The 21034-nt window shown below is 48.9% G+C and overlaps 1 protein-coding gene across 1 annotated transcript in view; it reads right to left on the reverse strand.

The window, feature by feature from the left end:
• Positions 1-1940: 1940 nt before the first annotated feature.
• The window catches only part of LOC133114600 (glutamate receptor ionotropic, NMDA 2B-like), a 54901-nt gene continuing 35807 nt past the window's right edge, over positions 1941-21034 (reverse strand). Inside the window, exons 8-15 of the mRNA XM_061224125.1 lie at positions 19490-19643; positions 19211-19336; positions 17398-17627; positions 15879-16039; positions 13853-14040; positions 10218-10456; positions 3102-4298; positions 1941-3068 (exon numbers count right to left, since the gene is read on the reverse strand). Of these exons, the coding sequence (XP_061080109.1) occupies positions 1941-3068; positions 3102-4298; positions 10218-10456; positions 13853-14040; positions 15879-16039; positions 17398-17627; positions 19211-19336; positions 19490-19643 (3423 nt within the window). The remainder of the gene's footprint in view (positions 3069-3101; positions 4299-10217; positions 10457-13852; positions 14041-15878; positions 16040-17397; positions 17628-19210; positions 19337-19489; positions 19644-21034) is intronic.

Raw genomic sequence — 21034 nt, forward strand, 5'->3', positions numbered from 1 at the left:
GATAAAAGTAAGAAATTGCCGTGATACTTTGTAAAATGTAGCTTTCAAAACCTGCTTAATGTTATCTTTGTTCAGTTCAGCATTTAAATCAAATTTCTACCAGCCCTTAAATCTAAGACAAAAAATGTCCTAAACTGAATTCCTTTTAGCAGTAACCAGCAAGCTTAAGACATATTATGTACAACACCTTGTAAAGTTTGAATTGATTTGTGGTGATAAGGCATATCTTTGGACACTGAAACCCATGAACTCTTGCGTGGCGCCGTCTGGACCTATTCCCTTGTCTCGTGTGTCTCAATGTTTGCTTCAATTTTGTCCTGTAATACCTTGAGCTTCAGCTATATTCTTTAAACACCTCATTCAGCCCATAACTGAGCTGCATCAAACTTCATTCCACTGCCCTTAAGGTAAAGACCGTAACTAGAAGAAACACCTGGAGGTCAGGATCCCTTGTCAGGACTTATTTGTTACAGAACATCGGCACGTCCAATTCATCATGCTGGCGGCCATTTTGGCTCTGAAACCCTAACAGTAAGATGTTCTCGGCTGAGCCCAACACTCATATATCTATAGCCTGAGGCATATTCCATGCGATATCACACAAATGGATATGCTGGAACAAACCGTTTCAGGTTGCCGTACACATATCTCAATCATTGTAGCAGCCATCTTCAGCAGATATGCAATCTTTTCTAATCCTGTAAGGCACATCCTACGTGCAGTGTCAGCCCCCTCGCGTATCACAGGACACACCTTTCCGACTGCTTGACACGAGATGCATCTCGAAGACACAATCCTCACTCTGTATCAGTGTGTACAGTTCATTACTGTGCAAATCAATTCTTTCACCACCTGTCACATCATTTCAGAAGAGCAAGCGCACAAATGAGCATGGATAATACACCATTAAAAAGAACACAGAAAACAAAACAAAACGAAGAAATCAAATTACTGTCTCTCCCTTCCAGCTCGTTAGTTTAATTAGATAACGAGCTCCCTGCCACAGTCAGCTAACAAAGAAATAACCACAAATATTAAATGGCGTAAAATATTTAAAAAATAAAACTAAATGACGTAACCATTTTTTTTATTTTTTATAACTGGTTCTAATAACATCTTCATTATTCACAATTCTATTCATACTATTATTATTATTATACCCTGTTAGTTCGGTCGGAATTCTATTCTCATTCATGATTGTGTGTTTCATGAACCAGGGCCAGAATCACTTGTTTGGGTGTTGGGAACAGATGAAGGGAGGTGAGGTAAATGAATGAGATAAAGTTAAAGGTGAAGATACTGTATAAACCAGAGTAAACTGGCCTCTACTCTCTCCTGATATATTCATTTAGAGTGGTAAAAAAAACCACTTACGCTCTCCACCTGCTCCTCTCCCTCCTAATTTGCAGTACTCGCTCAGAACTGTAAGAGGGTGGAGGTGGGGAGCAGGGTTGGGGGTGGGGTGGCACAGTGGATTCCAAACAAGCTTCCGGCTTTAGCTTTCAACATCCGGCTTGAGGAAACGTTACTGTATTTGTTCCCTGAACAAACCATTTTTTGTGGTTTTTTCCAGCTTATAGGAAAAGGACAAACACTCGTTTAATGACTACAAAAAGTATCGCTTCCTTAAAATCGTCGTTGAAGCTGAGGCCAAAGAGGCCAGTGGGCAGACCGGGTTTGTCTCTCTGTGCTTGCCCGCCATTTTGTACTGTTGCATCACTCTCTCTTTCCTGTGACACCCTTTCACTCCGTGGACCAGTTTTCATCCTTCTTTCCCCTGCACTGCATACGACGTTCCTTTCCTCTCTCTGAGAAGTGATAGAATCTCACAACCCCTTCCATCTCAATCTCTCTTCTTTCCTCGCTCTCTCTCTCTCCCAATCCTCCCTCCCTCCATGTCTCCCTCCCACTCCTCCCTCTCTTCCTCCCTCTCTCCCGTCTCACACATCGGACTCGATGCTCGACAGCTTTTCGTAGACATGTCCGTTGCTGGAGCTGTTGAAGGGCCGCTGGACGCAGAGGCCATCCCTGGCGGACAGCAGCTTGTTGTTGCTGGGGGCCCCGAGGTGGTTGCCCAGGGGCCCCCCCAGACACAGCTCCTTGGGGAACCTGGGGGCCACGTTGGACAGCACCCCCGCGGCGGCCGAGGCGGGCAGGAAGGAAGCCGCGCCCATGGAGCCCCTGAAGTCCGTGGGGCTGCTCTTATGGAACTGCGGCTGCTGCTCCTTCTTCTCGTAGTAGGACTGTTTGGCGCCGTGCAAAAGACACTGGTCATCGCCAAACGTGGGGACGAAGGGGTTCTGGTTCACCCTGTCCGGGTACAGAGACTTGGACAAGGAGAAACCTCCCATTCCGCCCCCTTCCCCCATCATCCCTCTGTCTCGGTCTCTGTCTCCGAACGACCGACGGTGCAGCACCCCCTCACCTCCCCGGAACAGCCCGAAAGGAGAGCCCCCTTTCCCTCTCTCCCCGGCCAAAAACAGCGGATCCCGGTCGCTGACTCGCTCGCGCTCCGACCCCCCGTGCCTGTCGAATATGTGCGAGTATGGGCTCCCGCCCTCCATGAAGCGATCTTTGTCTTTCAGGCTCACACTCCTGGGCGGGGGCAGCATGCCCCCCATCCCGCCGCCCCCCACGCCCAGGCCCCCCATCCCGCCTCCGAGCCCTCCCGTCTCCTCCTTCTGCAGGTCGACGAACGTGTCGTACGAGTGCTGCCTGCGCAAGGGCTTGCCCCCCAGACTGGGCCTCCGGCGCTGGGCTTGGGTCAGCGGCTGCCCGATCCCCCCCTTCCCACCCTCCATGGAGTAACTGTCCCCCAGCTGTTCCAAAAGGTGGTTGTTGTCCTCGCTGATGTCATACAGGTTGCCTGTCTTTTTGCAAGCGTCGCACCGCATGCAGGCGGAGGCAGAGCTGGGACGGCTGCCCCCTCCCCCCGAGCCGCCCCCTCCCGGCCCGCCTCCGTACCCCCCACCCCCACCCCCGTGCAGCATCGGTTTGGGTCCTCCTACGCTGGCGCGGCAGTTTCGACACTCCCACTCGCCCCCTGTCAGGCCCCCACAGGTCTGCCCCTGCGGCCCCTGGCCAGGGGTGCCTCCCCCGACACCACCCTTACACTCCGTCTTCTTGCTTTTGCTTTTCAAGAAATCCTCCACCCCTACCAAGCTGCTACCCCCACCCCCGCCACTGCTGCCCCCCCTGGGCCCGTCAGTCAAATCCACATGTTCCCACTGCGGGACCCCTTCCTTGGGGCGGAACTGGTCCAGGTAGAAGTCTCTCAGGCTCTCCTTGTCGCGGAATAAGTACGAGGAGCAGTTCCCGCCGGCCCCGCCCCTCTGGCTCTTCCGCTCGGAGGGTCCAGGGGGCGGGGAGGCCGAGCGGTGGGTCTGGGGGCCGTGGTAGTGGTGGTGTCCCGAGTGGTGGGGCCGCCTCCGGTAGCCCAGCTCGATCTCGTCCAGCTCGCGCCGCGACTTGGCGGAAGCCGGCCTCTTCTTCAGGCTGTCCCTGTACTGCTTGCGCTTCTTGGCGTTCCCCTCCAGGTTGCCGTAGGTGACGGTGTGGGTGGAGATGTCCGACACGTCGGAGCGGATGTTCCCGTCGTCGCCGCTCATCCCGCCCCCCGCCCCGCAGTACCGCTCGTGTCCCGCGATAAACCCTGAGCTGGACGCCGCGCCTTTGAAGCCGAACTTCCCGTATATGTCGGGCAGGCCCGGCTGAAAACCGGGGCCGGAGGGTGGTGTCTGCCCGGCGATCAGGTCAAACTTATTGTTCCTGTGGGTGATGGAGGACCGGGGCTGGGTGGTGAATATGGGGGCCACCCCACCCCCGAGACTGTCGCAGTCGTACATGCCCCCCTCCAGGGAGCTGCTGCTTCCCAGGCTGTGAGGCCGGTTGGGCGGGGGCCCGGCCAGGCCCAGCGGGGTGGCCGAGCTCGGGTGGTGGTGCAGGTAGTGGTCCTGGTACAGGTTGCTGTCCTTCAGGTGAAGGTTCCCGAACGTCCTCTCCACCTCGCTGATGTAGTCGCTGAACATGTTGTCCTCGGGGAGGTACGGGGCCTTGCAGTCCGAGTGGCCCGCCAGGCTGCGGCGGTGCTCCGAGATGTCGTACACGGACGACTCGCGGCGGATGAAGTCCAGGGCGCTGTGCGGCGAGCCGTTGACGCCCGAGAGGGACGCCATGTTTTTGGCGGTGCGCAGCAGACGCAGGATGCTGGAGTGCGTGTTGTTCATGGTGGCCGAGGGGGAGTTGAGCGCCGACTTGTTCTCTTCAATCTGGACTCCGTGAATGCAGCTGTAGATGCCCTGTAGGTTAGGAGGGACAGAGAGAGAGAGAGAGAGAGAGAGAGAGAGAGAGAGAGAGTCACTCCCCAGACTCGACTACAGTATGATATGCGATATGGATACTGTATACAGTATGTAGCATGTATATAAAACGGGCAGTTCCAGTTCCAGTACCATCCATACATGCCCAAGCCTTAACACCACCATGTTTCACACAGGCTGTTCTCACAAGCTCATCACATCTGTCCATAACACCTTGTTCCAGAACCTTTTTTTTTTCTTTTTCTGTACCTTTTTTTTAAAAAACTGTAACCTGGCCATTCTATTCTTGCGGCTTGCCAGGAGTTTGCATCATGTGGCGAACCCTTACGCTTAGTGTTCTCTTGATCTATACGTACATCATAGAGAGTTATTGATCTGTTGAACCGTTTCAAAGGGATTCTTCTGTCATCCACTACATTGATCTTCCATGGTTTACCAGGTCATTTGCCGTTGCTGAGCTCACCAGTGTGTTCTTGCTTCTTAACAATGTGCCAAACAGTTGATCTTGACACAGCTAATTTTTTGGCTATGTCTCTGATTGGTTTATTCAGATTTTTCAGCCTATTGATGGCCTGTTTTACTGGCATCAACACTTCTTTGGTATTCAAGTTGAGAGACAACAACAGACTCCGAATGCAGAATGAACTCTAGACCTTTTGCTTGCTCTTTTATGCATGAGCTAATGATGAAACGTAGCACACCTGTCCAAGAAACCAATTGTCCAATTACTTCTGGGGGGGGGGGGGCATAAAACAAAAATACAAAATGTGTCACTGTCCAAGTACTTACAGCTTGCACTGTATATATGTACATATACTGAATGTCCATGTTTGAATGGGACACAGGGGGCATGCAGGTGGGGGAGGGGAGAACTGATTGACAACGACAGAGTCCCAGTAAAGTCTGTGGCCCTGCCTCCCCGTCTATATCTCAAATCAATATGCTGAAAATTCCTCTGCACCAGTTTTCACTCTGAGCCCCCAGACATCAGCCAGATAAACTGCTTGCCAGGACAAAGCCAATACAAACATGTGGAGAAGCATGGACTGACTGCAATGTTTCCTTGTGGCATCTGATTGTCCGACAGTCTACACCAGCTGCACGTCTTGATCACTGACTTCTGTAAGAGGCAAGAAGGCACTTAGTAAGAAGACAATGCCCTCTTTACGTGACCATTGCACCGAAGAGAAAAAAAATTGGGAATCCACAAATATTCATGCTAATGGAAACGCAACAACGGAATAAAGCGCTACGGCGCTGGTATTCGTGGCAGGTCAGTCCGACAGGAACTGAGACTGAATGAGCCGCGACAGATGGATGGATAAAGGCACGGGCATAACCCTGCAATTTTCCTCGGCTGATGACTGCGGGGTTAATGGGACTCTTGACAGACATTAAAGGTCAAAGGTGAACAGCCCGTCAGCTGCTGCAGGGGTCATCACTCCAGCCGGAGGGGTCACATGTCTGTCAAGTGCATCATTGTTTACGTCCATCTTAGTCACCGCTTCCGTCGCTTTTCTGTCCTGACGTTTCACTCCTCTCCCCAAGCGCCTCCCCTTCGGCTCATTCTTTTTTGGACCAGGACGTTACCAGTCTGTTAGCACATCTCTTTCGCTTTGCTTATTATAACTTTTGAGTCTTTTGAAGGTGCCATGTCCACTCTTGGCCGGTATGTCTTTCTTTTCGGCCTTTCTGACTCGCTGAGTCCTTTCCCCTTCGTTCCGTTTGGCGTGTCTGTGCGTCATCACCTGCCAGCGCTTTGAGACGTTAGTGGGCAGATCTTGCTCAGGTCAGAGTTCCAGGCTTTGACTGGATTTGCTATTTCAAGATCTTGCTGGAGGGCAAAGGAGGAACGGCAGAGCTACTGTATTCAAACCGAGTCCTAAAGACCAACTCAAGCTTTGAGCACAAAGAGGGTTCATGTTCAGTTTTTGGAGGATTTGGAAAAGAGAAACTTTCGGACGTGAACTTATTAGCTGGCTACCACTTTTTATTGCACCGTAATAATAAGACCAGGAAAAATGTTTCAGGTTATTGACCCACTCTCATTTTTCAGTAGAAACACTCCAAATGCCTCCAATGCTTGGCATTCACACAAGATTATAAACATTATAAAGGTCTTCATTGAGGGTCATGGATTGTGATATGCTTTAAGAAGAGTGCATAGGCAACCAACATCATACATGGATGCATTAGACATTATACGACACTGTATGTACTAAATGTTGGATAAATAAAGTGTGCGTAAATTATGCGTAAAGATTTTACAGTACAGTCAGTAAAAATATTTGGACAGTGGTACAATTTATGTTCTTTTGGCTCCGAACTACAGCATATTAGATGTGAAATGACATCATGAATATGAGGTTAAAATGCAGACTGTCACCTTAATTTGAGGATATTTACATCCATATTGGGAGATCCATGGAGGAATTACATCTGTTTTTATAAATAGTCCCCCCCCCCCATTTTAGGGGACCAAAGGGCAATCAAAAGCTTAGAATCAAGACAGGATACTGTAAGCTTTATTATACCTGCACTAAAGAAGCTACTGAGTAAACCTGACAAATCAGAAACACCTGAGAAGTCAACTGTCCAATTACTTTTGGTCCGCTAAAATGGAGGGATTTGTATAAAAAGGAATGCAATTCCTACATGGATTGCCCAATATGGATGCAGATAGCCTGACATTAAAGGTGACATCTTAAACATTCAATTCTGCATTTTAACCCCATTCTCATTTGTTTATATTTCAAATCCAATGTGCTTGAGTACCGAGCCAAATCAACTTAAGTTGTTCCACTGTTCAAATATTTATGGACTGCACTGTAGATGCCTTCTTAAAATATGAACACAATATGTGTGAGGATGTGTCAGGACCCTGATGAAGTCCAGCTCTTGGTCGACACGTTGGTCCCTGTTCTTTGGTTTGGTTGTTGGTATTTTGAGGACTTGGTCTTCCTTTTGTTATTTTGGATTTCCGCGCTCCACTTGCACTCACACTCAAACACCCCTAAACTGATTCATTCTGACACGCATTCAGACAGAAACGCATTATTGCAAATAAAATTCTTTAAATCTGTTTTCCTTGTCTGGTCTCCATGTTTTGTTGTTGACTGCTTGACTGCCGGTCGTAACAATTATGTAGCCACTTTTTATATTTCTCCACCTGCATACGGAGTGTCTTGGTATTTTGCTTTGGGATCCATAATCTTTTACAAGTTTTTGTATTTTTGGCAATTTCCAGGATTTTTGTGTGAATGTTTGAGTAGCCGTGGGGGGATGCAGAACTGTATGTTCTAGTATATTTCAGAAACATCTCATTTTTTCAGCAGAGTGATCAAAGGGCCAAGAGAACTCCTGTGGCAGTGGGTACCAGCCTCGGTCCTGGGCGCGCCCTAAGTACGCTCATTCTCATTCCAAACACAGTTGAAATCCCAGAATTTTAAATTAAGCTGTTCATTTTTCTCGCTTCGATGCTTTTCATGTTTCATGACCGATTATTTACCCCCATAAGACATATTATTTTAGCAATGCATGCCATGAGGAAGAAAAATCCCATGTTCACGCAGTGGTATTCAGCAAACAAATACATAAAAACAGCTAACACAATGATTTAACCGGTCAGGTGAATTAATAGCTCCTAGTGTTTAAATTCTTTCATAATTTTGAATTGGCTCGTTATCATGTGCATTGTCTTTGAATTCTTAATTATCCACCAAATGGTTAGTGTCACACTTTCACCAATTAGAAGGCAATTGATTCACCTCAGTCCTTAATTTGATCAGTTAATTTTATTAACCCCTTTTTATGTAGGCCTAATTAAACAGGCCTAATTAGCTCAACAATAGGCCTAATCAATTAGTTAAACAAAGCACCTAAGAAAAATTAACAGCTCATTAAAATTCTGGGACGGGACATCCACAGAGGCCCCCCAGGACCTGAGCGAAACAGAGAGACGAACACAGCTGAGTATATAAACAAGATGATCGGCGGACGAAACCAATGCGCATGATAGGTTTGGCGGTTTGGACCGCAGCTGTGTGGTGATTGCACTGCGGCGAGCTGCGGTAGGCGGGTCCGCAGCGATTCCGGAAAGGTTTTGGGCTCAGTCCAGTTCCGCCAGGGTGATCTATAACGCGTAACCTCGCGGGGCGTTCGAGACGTCTGGAGTCCGCGGGTACTTTGGGTCCTGTGCGCATCGCCATGGTTACGAGACAGAAGGGAACTGTGTTCAGAAGTGTGAGAAGTTGCAGTTTCGGAGAGGGGGCGCGGCGCCAGGGCGCGGATCGGGGCACATTAGTGTGCAGGTCGAAACGAGGCCGTCCCCGTTCTTTATCTCGGCCTCCGCTGAAAAAGCGTAATTACACACGCGTAACTCACGTCAGGCTGAATGCAGCCGAGAAAAGAAGGGCCGTCTCCACGCATCAGTTTTTCTCTTGACTGAAGTCTCGTTCCACTCGTTAGGTCTGATACACGGGAAGCAGCTCTGTGATATGCTAATTAGCCACGCAATTGGCCTCCAACTATTCACCCTCTGCGGTTCTGAATTATGCCGGAGTGACATCAAAAAGAATTTAAGGGTTATTCCAGCACCTTGATTTGATAAAAGTAAAACAAAATGTAACATGCCCCTTTCTGTTTCTTCAGTTATTCTCCTCTTTTACACTGAAATAAAAATCCAGTTATTTATTTATTTATTTATTTATTTATTATTTACTTAACCTTTTCATATTAAAATGCCATATGCGATACATTTTCACACCGGCATATTTGCAGCAATATTGATTCAATGCATTCTTGAAATTTCTCCTCGATATGCTATTTTCCACTGGTAGTGTCGTCAGTCCCACCAAGTATTCAAATATGATGATGCACATACAGGAACTTGCATGACGAATGCGAAAGAGCAAGAATTAACCGCTGAATTACTGAATTATATAAATAAATAAAAACACGTATGTGTATGTGTGTGTCCGTGTGAGAGAGAGACGGAGAGAGTATGTGTGTGTGTATGCTCCTCCTAGTTTTGAATAGAACTCCTGTATTCGGACTGAGAAACGTATGGATAGCCACTTTAATGTGTTAGTAAGTGATTTTATTCTCGGTTTAAGCCATAAAATCACACGCTCTGAAGGAGGGCTCTGGGGCTCCCTGTTTGGTCCACTTGTTTGGGTCAGCAACACGTGCGGGTTTTGGAAGCTATGGAGTGAGATGCTGCTGTGTTTCCTGACTAAATAACAATGAAAGTTGTGAAACTGCACATGGCTTTGATTTCCACATCAACACCTGAGTGTACGGTATAGCACCATTCATCATCTCTGCGTATGGTGTAGCACCATTCATTACCTGTGTGAACAGTATAGTACCATTCAGAATCTGTGCGTACAGTATAACACCATTCACTATCTGTGTGTATGGTATAGTAGCATACATTACTTGTGTGTATGATATAGTAGCATACATTACTTGTGTGTATGGTGTAGCACCATTCATTACCTGTGTGTATGGTATAGCATCACTCATTATCTGTGTGTATGGTATAGTAGAATACATTACTTGTGCATACGGTATAGTAGCATACACTACTTGTGTGTATGGTATAATAAGACTTAGACAGCACAGGAGCAATTTAAGAAGGTGTTATGGGTCAATGCTGCGAGACCCTGGCTGCTGATGGAGCAGGTAAGGTTTGGAGGTGCATGCTGGGAGATGCTGTCCTACAGACCTCAGTGACAGAGCAGGTGAAGGGCGTGGAGGTGCATTCTGGGAGGTGCTATCCTATAGAGCTCAGTGACAGAGCAGGTGAAGGGCGTGGAGACGCATTCTGGGAGATGCTATCCTATAGACCTCAGTGACGGAGCAGGTGAAGGGCGTGGAGGTGTGCACAGGACTCACCCTGCTGATGGAGTAGGTGAAGCCCGGCTTGCCAGAGCAGACACCCATGAAGCAGAAGCGCAGCTGCCAGTAGAAGAGGTGTTCGGCGATGAAGGTGATGAGGGAAAGAGCCATGGCCGCGCCCAGCATGTAGAACACGCCCGCCATGTTGTCCACGTCCAACTGACTGCTCATCACCTCGTTCTTCTCGTGATGGCAGATTCCCGTCAGCCACAGAGACTCCAGCTCCTCCATCTCACCTGCGGGGTGGGTGCGTGTGTGTGTGCGCGTGTGTGTTTGTGTGTCAGTGAGGTTTGAGGTGCGAGAGTGTGTGTGTGTGTGTGTGTGTGTGTCATTGAAATTTGAGGTGTGAGCAGTGTATGTGTGTGTGTGTGTGTGAGCGAAAGAGAGAGAGAGAGAGAGAGAGAGAGAGAGAGAGAGGGTATGTGTGTGGGTGTGAGGAGTGTGTGTATGTGTGTGTGTGTGTGAGGAGTGCGTATATGTGTGTATGTGTGTGTGTGAGGAGTGTGTGTATGTGTGTATGTGTGTGTGTGTGAGAGGGAGAGAGAGAGAGAGAGAGATGGTATGTGTGTGTGAGGAGTGTGTGTATTTGTGTATGTGTGTGTGAGAGTAGTGTGTGTATGTGTGTGTGTGTGAGAGCGAGAGCGAGAGCGAGAGAGAGAGAGAGAGGGAGAGAGAGGGTATGTGTGCGTGTGTGTGTGTATGTGTGTGTGTGTGTGTGAGAGGAGTGTGCAGTGACAGATGGAAGGGGGTGAGAGGGGGATTGGTAGAAAAAGGAATATTGGAAGAAAGGAGGACAAAGACATAAAACAAGGGGAAGAAAAGAAGGTGGGAGAGGGGGTTGGAAAAATAAACTGTTATTCAGAAATATGTACATCTTTTAGCTTTAAAACACCAGTTTTAAAAACAACTTCAAACATAAATATCGTCTACATAAATACCCTGCTCTCATTCCGTCTGCCTGTTCTGCGTGAATACACACATTCAGCAACAAAACAAGACAACACGAAGGGAGCACGTGCAGTCCCCGCGTCACCCAGCGTATGCTGGTCTGTTTAACGGGTCACTTCCTGTTACATCACTCAGTCACTCGTGGCCCCGTGAGGAGGAATGTTAAATCACATATACAATCCTGTGATTCAGTTTTACACTGATGAGAGAAAAGGTCCCCCAGCACCGGTGAGCAGATCGGGCAGAGACCCGATGAAACACATACACCACCCCCCCCCCCAAGGCTCCATAAACTGGTGGTTTGAAGGTGGGAGCCCGTCCAACGGCAGCTGTTGGACCCGGGATCTCCAGGGCCCGGGACTGTGGTACTGTCCAAAGCGCCTGTCTCTCCTTCTCATCGTCAGGCGTGTGTGCGGTGCGTCCTGGCTGCGCAGAGCGTGTGTGTATCGGTTTCAGTAAGTAGGCCACACTCGGAGTGTGTATCGCAGTGTGTCAAAATGACTTTGAAACCCGGTGAGGGCTGAAGTCCATTTACTGCACCAGGCTGCTGGTCCATGCTGACCCACATTCTGCCTCTCTCTGACACACACACACACATGCCCAAACACATACACACATACGTGCACACACACACATGCACGCATGCACGCACACACACAAACACACATGCACACACACACACACACACAGACACACAAACACATACACACACATGCACACGTGCACACACACAAACACACATGCACACACACACACACACACACACACACACACACACACGTGCACATGCACACATGCACACGCACACACCACATGCACACACATGTGCAAACCGTCTCTCTCTCTCTCTCTCTCTCTGTCTGTCTCACACACACACACACACACACACTCACTCACTCTCACAGTCTCACTCTCACACTCTCTCTCTTTCACTCTTTCTCTCTCTCTCTCTGTCTCAGACAGGGTAGGGTTCACACTCCACCCTGCCCCATATTCCCTGGCACGCTGCAAAGGCAGGGCTCTTAATTAGGACAGCACGCTGTGCCCAGGATAAGACTGCAACCTGCACATCCATTACTTCACCTCCCTTCTGTACAGCCTCTTTCAGCCACAGAGCGGAGTTATGTGGATCCAGCAGTGCTGTGTGCCTCTCAGGACTGGATCCTGCACTCCTGTACATTACTACACTCTGTCCATCCACACATTATCCAACCCGTTTATTCCTGCTCAGGATAGTGCCTATCCCAGCATGCATTGGGTGAAAGGCAAGGATAGATTATAACAGTGGAACACCCAAAAAAATGTAAACTCCACGCAGGTTCTACAGGGCGGTTCCAGATCATTCCTGCACCACCACACCTGGATCAAATGTGTAATTGTTTAGGATTCAAAAGCTTTTCTGTGCTCAACTGATCTTGCCTGGTGCACACAAGTGTTCCAGGTGAACCAGAAGGTTCCAGTGCACAAGACAAGCCCAGTATTGAATATTTGAACAGAAAACAAATACACATTTGACACAGGTCTGCGCACCTCTGCCCTCAACTTTTGGGTCAGAAGCTGTCAGCAGCTTCTCAACCACTTTTACAACATCAAACTGGTAATGCTTGAACATCCACATACTGTCACTGAAACAGCTAAGGAAAATGTTCAGATCTGCAGACCTGATAAGTTTGAAGAGTTCATCTCCGTCACTAGGCCCTGTAGCAGCTAGATGAAGTTTGTATAAGAGCTCTGAATTCCTCCCTGTGATCTGAGGCACCGCTCGTGCCTTAGGAAAGCAGGACAGAAAATATTGATAAAGCTGCCAACCCTTTGAAGAGCAGGTTTTTTGTTTTTTTAAAGTCTGTGTTCTAGAACCCCATTCCTCTCAGTTTCCAGGGGTGATTGTTACACTCGCATCATCTACAGTCAAGAGCATTCATCACAGGACTGTGACCTCACACCTTCATGGGTTAAGAACCCGAGGCAGGGCAAATGGGAATATGGGTTTTGGAAAGCCGGTCCGGGATTAGTGGACATTTTTCTTCCTTGCACAGGAGACAGCGGATCACTTGCAGATGTGAAAGGGAGGCTCTGTCCTTTTGGGATCCCCCAGCACTCTGGCATCCATGCTGCAGATTTGCAGCCCAGCTCTGTCCGTTTGGGACCCCCTGCACTCTTTTTGGGACCCCCTTCACTCTTATTGGGACCCCCCTGCACTCTGGTATCCATGCTGCATGTTTGTGGCCCAGCTTCCCTTCTTTTCACAGCAGGTTTCTGTGAACCAGCCTGGTATACAGGCGCAGACTACAGTCCAGCTGTGTCCCAGCAATTTCTGAAAGTTCTGGACTTCTATGATCTGTACTACGGTCAACACTATACTCTGTGTCGTGTTCCAGGCAGCGATCAGTGTGGAATCACACCAGCGGTAGCAGAGGGCTATAAATCAGCTGGAACAAGAAGCAAGATTGTAAAATGGATCCATAATGGGACAGTCAGGCTTCAAAAAGCAAACTTTTAACTGATTGGCACAGCTTTTATCACTGAACTGATTTGCACAAACTGGACAGCTAAGCATAGCCTTCCAATTGGTTAAAATGACGCAGTGGCTGGCCTCCCATAGGCAACTGTCCCCCCCCCCCCCACCCACCCACCACCCTGACACAGCCCGGCATCCACGTGGTAACGACAGCAGCGAGCCTTACCGTCTCCGAAGAGCTGCAGAATGGCCAGGTCGATGGCCCTCTTCCAGCTGGAGTCCTTCTGGATGGCGATGCCGTAGCCCGTGGAGGCGAAGACCTTCCCGCTGCCGATGGTCACCAGCTTACAGCCTTCGTCCCGGCCCGCCATGTAGTTGAGCACGGCCGCGTCGTAGATGAAGGCGTCCAGCTTCCTGAGCGGGAAGAGGAGAGCATGTTTACCGCTAAACCAGTCATCAGCACAGTCGGGCCGAGGGACGTGCATTTACCGCTAAACCAGTCATCAGCACAGTCAGGCAGAGGGATGCGTGTTTATCGCTAAAACCAGTAATCAGCACAGTCAGGCAGAGGGATGTGCATTTACCGTTAAAACCAGTAATCAGCACAGTCAGGCAGAGGGGTGCGCGTTTACCGCTAAACCAGTCATCAGCACAGTCAGGCAGAGGGATGCGTGTTTATTGCTAAAACCAGTAATCAGCACAGTCAGGCAGAGGGGTACGTGTTTATCGCTAAAACCAGTAATCAGCACAGTCAGGCAGAGGGGTGCGCGTTTACCGCTAAACCAGTCATCAGCACAGTCAGGCAGAGGGATGCGTGTTTATTGTTAAAACCAGTCATCAGCACAGTCAGGCCGAGGGACGTGCATTCACCGCTAAACCAGTCATCAGCACAGTCAGGCAGAGGGATGTGCATTTACCGCTAAAACCAGTAATCAGCACAGTCAGGCAGAGGGGTGCGCGTTTACCGCTAAACCAGTCACCAGTACAGTCAAGCAGAGGGATGCGTGTTTACCGCTAAACCAGTCATCAGCACAGTCAAGCAGAAGGATGCGTGTTTACTGCTAAACCAGTCATCAGCACAGTCAGGCAGAGGGGTGCGCGTTTACCGCTAAACCAGTCATTAGCACAGTCAGGCCGAAGGATGTGCATTTACCGCTAAACCAGTCATCAGCACAGTCAGGCAGAGGGATGCGTGTTTACTGCTAAACCAGTCATCAGCACAGTCAGGCCGAGGGATGTGCATTTACAGCTAAACCAGTCATCAGCACAGTCAGGCAGAGGGATGCATGTTTACGGCTAAACCAGTCATCAGCACAGTCAGGCAGAGGGATGTTTACCGCTAAACCAGTCATCAGCACAGTCAGGCAGAGGGATGTTTACCGCTAAACCAGTCATCAGCACAGTCAGGCAGAGGGGTGCGTGTTTATCACTAAAACCAGTAATTAGCACAGTCAGGCAGAGGGATGTGCATTTACCGCTAAACCACTCATCAGCACAGCCAGGCAGCACAGCAGGAGCTACGCGTGTTTACGCGCTCACTACGGACTCCCTGATGGTGCGATTGCGGTTATGCTCATGGTTATGACTCGCATTAGGATGACATCGCAGGATGTAAAAGCTTCATTGGCATTGGACGCACGCTCGTCCCGGCGCGGTTACTTCTGCGTTTTTGGCCGTTGCGGAAACGTCCGCTGATGTCGCGCTCGTGTGATGAATGCTGCTCCGTACTCGCCGCCTTATCTCAGCAGCTCTTGGAACAAGGGCTCTACAGTATCTGCCCTTGGGCTTCGCGTCCCCAAACCAAAGAACAAAAGCGATAATACTGCATGCTGGGAAGAAAAACTGTACCCCGCCATGCACTCAACCCACAGTTCCAAAGGCCCTAGACCTCTGGGACAGAGGCCCACACTTTCTCTAATCGCCAGAGACCTTCAACTTCAACTTTCCACTGTATCGTGCCAGGGAAAAATTTGGTTTGCAGCAAGGACTGCAAAACACACCATAGGAAACAAGCAGGAGTGAAATGAGTCATTCCTACCCGATTCAATATGCAGTGCTACATTTAAAGTATCACAATGTACAAGTTAAAAGAGCCAGTCCACTATTATTACAGATTGTTCAGTCTTTTTATTGCCACGGCAACAAAGAAGTCTCTGACCCAAAGGCAGGAGCAAGAACCCCCTATGGACTGGATGACCAGGGAAAAGCACACCCACGGAAACGTTTAAGCCCACGACCCCCCACTCCCTCACCCCATCTTCAGGCTGTACAGCGCCTCGTCCACGTTCTTCTGGTGGTATTTCACCATGTAGGTGTGCATCTCCTTGTAGTTGTTCCGGATGTTTCTCTCCGTGCTCCCGTTGGGCACCGTCCCGAACCGAAATGGCGGAGAGAAATCGTTGGGCCTCTGGAACTGTGGGGTACGGAGAGAGAGAGGGAGAGGGAGAGATAGAGAGAGCGGAGTGATGGAGAGGCAGAGGGGCAGGGAGAAAAAGGGGGATGGATTGACAGAGTGAGAGAAAGATAGAGCAACGATGGAGAGGCAGAGGAAGAGGGGGATGGATTGAGAGAGAGGAGAGATAGAGAGGTAGAGGAAGTGGGGGATGGATTGAGAGAGAGGAGTAATAGAGAGGCAGAGGAAGGGGGGATGGGTTGAGAGGGAGAGGAGTGATAGAGAGGCAGAGGAAGAGGGGTGGATTGAGAGAGAGGAGTGATGAAGAGGCAAAGGCAGAGGGATGGATTGAGAAAGTGAGGAGTGATAGAGAGGCAGAGGAAGAAAGGTGGATTGAGAGAGAGAGGAGTGATGGAGAGGGAGAGGAAGTGGGGAATGGAGAAAAAGAGGTAGAGAGGTTAGCTGACTGGAGCAGACTAGCACTAATTTCCACTAGCAGACACACTTATCCTGTGGGTTGGCTGTACTGCATGTTTACATGCATATCTTGCCACTGTTCTCAAGCCTGATGTGAACTTGTTGAAATATTAATACTTTTTCCATGTACAACAGACCACTGGGGGATCCAGCAGCTGCCCTAGAATAACACCCATGTCTCTCCTGTTCTCTTTTCTCCAATGATACAATGTGCAGTTAATCTAACTCCTCAAATTAGGATTGGGAGTTACAGTATTAGGGACAGAATAAGAGTGGCTGCCAACTAAATAAAAATATACAAAATGTATGCAATAACTAAAGTTCACAAATTCAGTGTCCACATCATGTACTGAATGATAAAGGGGAAGTAAATATTCAGACACAAATACAGCTCGCACACACAGCCAGACACAGAAACACAATGCACAGGAAACTGGGACAGGCAGGCAAACACATCCTCTGTGGAACACCCAACAGTTGCCCTCAAACCACTGAATCCCCACCGGACCAGGCAGGAGAAGGCAGGGCTGCCCTGGCCCACTATTCTTCCCTCTGGTCAAATAAACCCCAGTGCCCTAGTGCAGTGATGGGGACACTGTGCTGTAGGAGATGCCATGTTAAACTGAGGCCCTGACTCACAGTGGTCATTAAAGTTCCTGTGACACTCTAAAAGAGTAGGGGAGTTCCCCGGTGTCCTGCCTTTCAACCTGCCACCTAATCATCCCCTGATTTCCCGCACCTCCGCAGCTGATGTGTGGTGAGCATTCTGCCGCAAAATGGCTGCCGTTGCATCACCCAGGTGGGTGCTACACATTGGTGGTGGTTGAGGTTAGTTTCCTCCACATCACTGTAAAGCGCTTGTGAGTGAGAGAAAAGCACGATAAATAAATGCAACTATCTACCTTCTTGTCGCTCAGCCCGGACACCTGGTCCACGTACTCCTCCTGGATCATGAAGGCGGCCAGGTTGGCAGTGTAGCTGGCCAGGAAGATGACAGCGAAGAAGGCCCAGACGGACACCATGATCTTGCTGGTGGTGCCGCGGGGGTTCTGCACGGGGACGGAGTTGTTGAAGACCAGGCCCCAGAGCAGCCAGATGGCCTTTCCGATGGTGAAGGAGGGACCCCCAGGCTCTGAAGGGAAAAAAAAAAGGGGGGGGGGGGTGTGAGGGAACATGGGAGGACTGTCAAAACTCTCCAGTCCTGTACTCACGCCTCTGACAGCAGGCATTTTTATCGTTTCATTTCAAGGGGTGTAAATGACTGCATGTGATCCCCTTGAGGCTGGCGGTGGGGGGAGGGGGGCGTCGTTGGGTGTGTGATGTTCTGTAATTACACTACAGTGGCCATTTCACAAAATCTCAAAAGTGCCAGGGATGACACAAACGAGGACAAGAAACCTTCGCACATCAACGGCGCTCTCCAACACCCCTCGCAGTCCAAGGTCCCCATCTTTTAACCTTGATGGCAGACAGCCGCTTTTGAACGACACCATATTTTGGGAGAACATCTCTCTTTAAACAGCACAATAAATGATGCAGATTAGGAAGTGTGCATCTATATATAGTGCGATATCAACAGGAACAGTAGACACTGATTAGCAGTGCGTTTAATCAAAATGGCCGACGCAGTCGTGGCTGACCCGGAATATGCAAATATATGCAAATATCAGACGCGTTAAATAAACATGAGCAGGAAGAACAGTGTTGAGATGAATAAGAAAGACGGTTCCCAGGGCGAGGCCACACAGGTGAGCATACGGGATTAGCGAGGGCACCTGTGAGGATGGCTACGCCAGGGAGAGTTTGAGCGTGTCCTTCAGACGCATGGCGGGCCCTTTGTGGCGCTGCGCGGCTTCGTGACGTGTCAGTTTTACTGGTGTACAGAACGGAGCGATGTTTGGGATTGTTTACTGTGATGGGCAGCGCGGGACAATACTGTGCTTTCCCCCCACAACAGTGCTCGCCTTTAAAAAATGAAAATGCTGTTATTTAGCTGACGCTTTTATCCAAAGTGACTGACAGTTGATTGGACTAAGCAGGGGACAATGGCCCGTGGAGCCCTAAGAGATGCTCGCCCAGTTAAGGGTCTTGCTCAAGGGCCCAATGGCCGGATCTTATCGTCCAGGCCATTACACTACAGGCTGCCCTTGGCTTGGTTGGTTGTTTGTTTTGTCTGTTACACGGCTCCTCTCCAACTTACCTATTTTATGCTGAATTGTCTGTCCATGCATACCATGTCTGTTATGCCTTTTATTACCTGTGCTTATGCCCAGGGACTACAGATGGAAAGTAACCTTTCTGGCAAACAGTGATGTCATTAACGTGCAGTGTCCCTCTTAAATAAGCCAATAAATTTAAATTGCCTGGCTCCCCAACCAAACATGATAAATAATATACATATTTTAAGTTTGTGTAGCAGTTTGTGTAGCAGCTTGTGTTGAGGCATGCAACAATGTGCCACAGTAGTCTACAGCAGGATGTGTGATGTTACAGCTTTGTGTAGTTTTATGTGACGCTAAGTTATTTTGTTTGTGACAGAGTTAAGTGCGATGTTGAGTAGATGTAGCAGCGTGAGAGGTTGTGTGACAGCAAGAGCGCTTCTGTTGTCTGGCCTCTCACAGAACTGTGTAGTGCTTTTTGCAAATGGCGTCCTGTGCGCTACCTGCATGTCTGAATCATCGCTCAGAGCGTTTATGTAATAATAGCCGTTCTCACCTCTCCCATCCGCAAGACAGCGATTATAACCAACAGGACTGAGGTACTCAAATATGAAGACAGCCATCGCCGACACCAACAGCAGCATCACGAACATCATCACCCAAACGTCTGCACTAAACGGCTCTGAGAAAGGAGGGGGGAAGAGGAAGAGAAAGAGAGAGAGCAGGGGAAGAAGAAGGGATGTTAATACAGTACATAGACTGAATTTGCTTTTGAGCATTAAGGGCAAAACAGACTGGGGGGGGAGGGGCATACATTAACCAATGAGTCGCTCACCCAGGAAGGCTGAGGGCGAGACAGTGCCGTTGCTACGGGAGACCATTACACTGATGCCAGTCTCTATGAAGGGCACGGAAAAGTCGATGACCTCCGACCTCTCCTCATTGATGGTCAGGGAGCCCACTGCCATATGGGCATTCTTCAACACCACCTGAGAGGGAGAGAGGCAGGAAGGGGGCCAATGAGAGGTCGAGATGGTTTCCATAACAACTGTGAAAAGCACCGCACAGAGAGAGCGACAGAGGGAGCTCAGGGAGAAAAGAGGCAGAGACAGGAGAAAGGGAAAGACAGAGGGAGGACAACGTGAGATTGACATAGAAAGACAGAGAGCAAGAAAGAGAGAAAGACAGGGAGAGTAAGAGAAAGAGAGAGAGAGAGAGAGCGAGAGAGAGAGAGAGAGAGAGAGAGAGAGCACGAGGTGGGCAGAAACTAGGTTATAACAGTGGGTCACGGCTGATGGAAATAGCTATCGTTCACCCTTCCACTCGTTCTCCCTCCTGTCCCTCCTTCTCTCGCTATCTTTACAGGTATATTTAGCCATAAATGCCTGGGCCCCACAGCGCTGCGCTAAAGTGGGACAAGCCCGACTGAGTTAATAAGGAGTGGATGTTCATGAGAAAGAGAAGGCGAGAACCTCACGGTTTCTTTCACTTATTCTCTCCCAGGTCTGAACTGAACCAGAGAATATGAACACGGATGACAATGAATGCTTTTCTAAGTGATATAAAAAATAAAAAAAAGCAGCAAAAGAAAATGCCTGTGTCCCTCTTCCCCGACTCATGTTTCTTCAGCTGTCAGAACTCAGGGTCACTCAACTCCGGGTGCGGAACGGCCATGATCCATCACGTTTTACAGCTCAATTCAAAGGGCAGAAAATATGCCGGCTCTCTGTATTATTGCAGACTACTGCAGTTAATTAGCAGGCTTCCGTCTAACTGTTCCTAGCTGGGTTACACAACAGACACTGCGCACAACTGACACTTTGCACAACAGACGCGGCACGCAACAGACGACCCGCAAAGACACCGATTCCCAGCAACATAAGCAGAGTGCAGCTGGTCGACTGCTGCAGACCTCCACAGATCTTATAAAACAACGCGTCGCATCTAACATTAGGGGACCGGGATGTAACCAGGACCGAACGATAGTGTTCCTATTACTATGATCTTTTTTTCCTCTTTAATTCAGTCATATATTGAGGGTGCTTTTAAGGCGTCAATGCTGGACATACAGCGTGTGGTCAGTCTCAGGCACCTGTAAAACGTCCCATAGAGCGAAGATGCTTTAAAAAATAATGAAATAATAGTTTCTAAATATGAAAGTATCTATAAAGAGCAGTCAACAGTTAAAAACGAAATCAAATCTATATTTGTGCGTGACCACCCTACACCTTTAAAATGGCATCAATTATCTTAGGTAGACTGTCCTGCAGTTTTAGATGCCTCTAGGCATGCCACTAAAATAGGCTTAAATTTGAGAAAATATTTAAGGCTGTTCATTGCCTTTCAAGAATAAATTGCAACTGATGCTCTCGCTAAAGAA

The sequence above is a fragment of the Conger conger genome, chromosome 16 (genome assembly GCF_963514075.1).
Source record: "Conger conger chromosome 16, fConCon1.1, whole genome shotgun sequence".
NCBI lineage: Eukaryota > Metazoa > Chordata > Actinopteri > Anguilliformes > Congridae > Conger > Conger conger.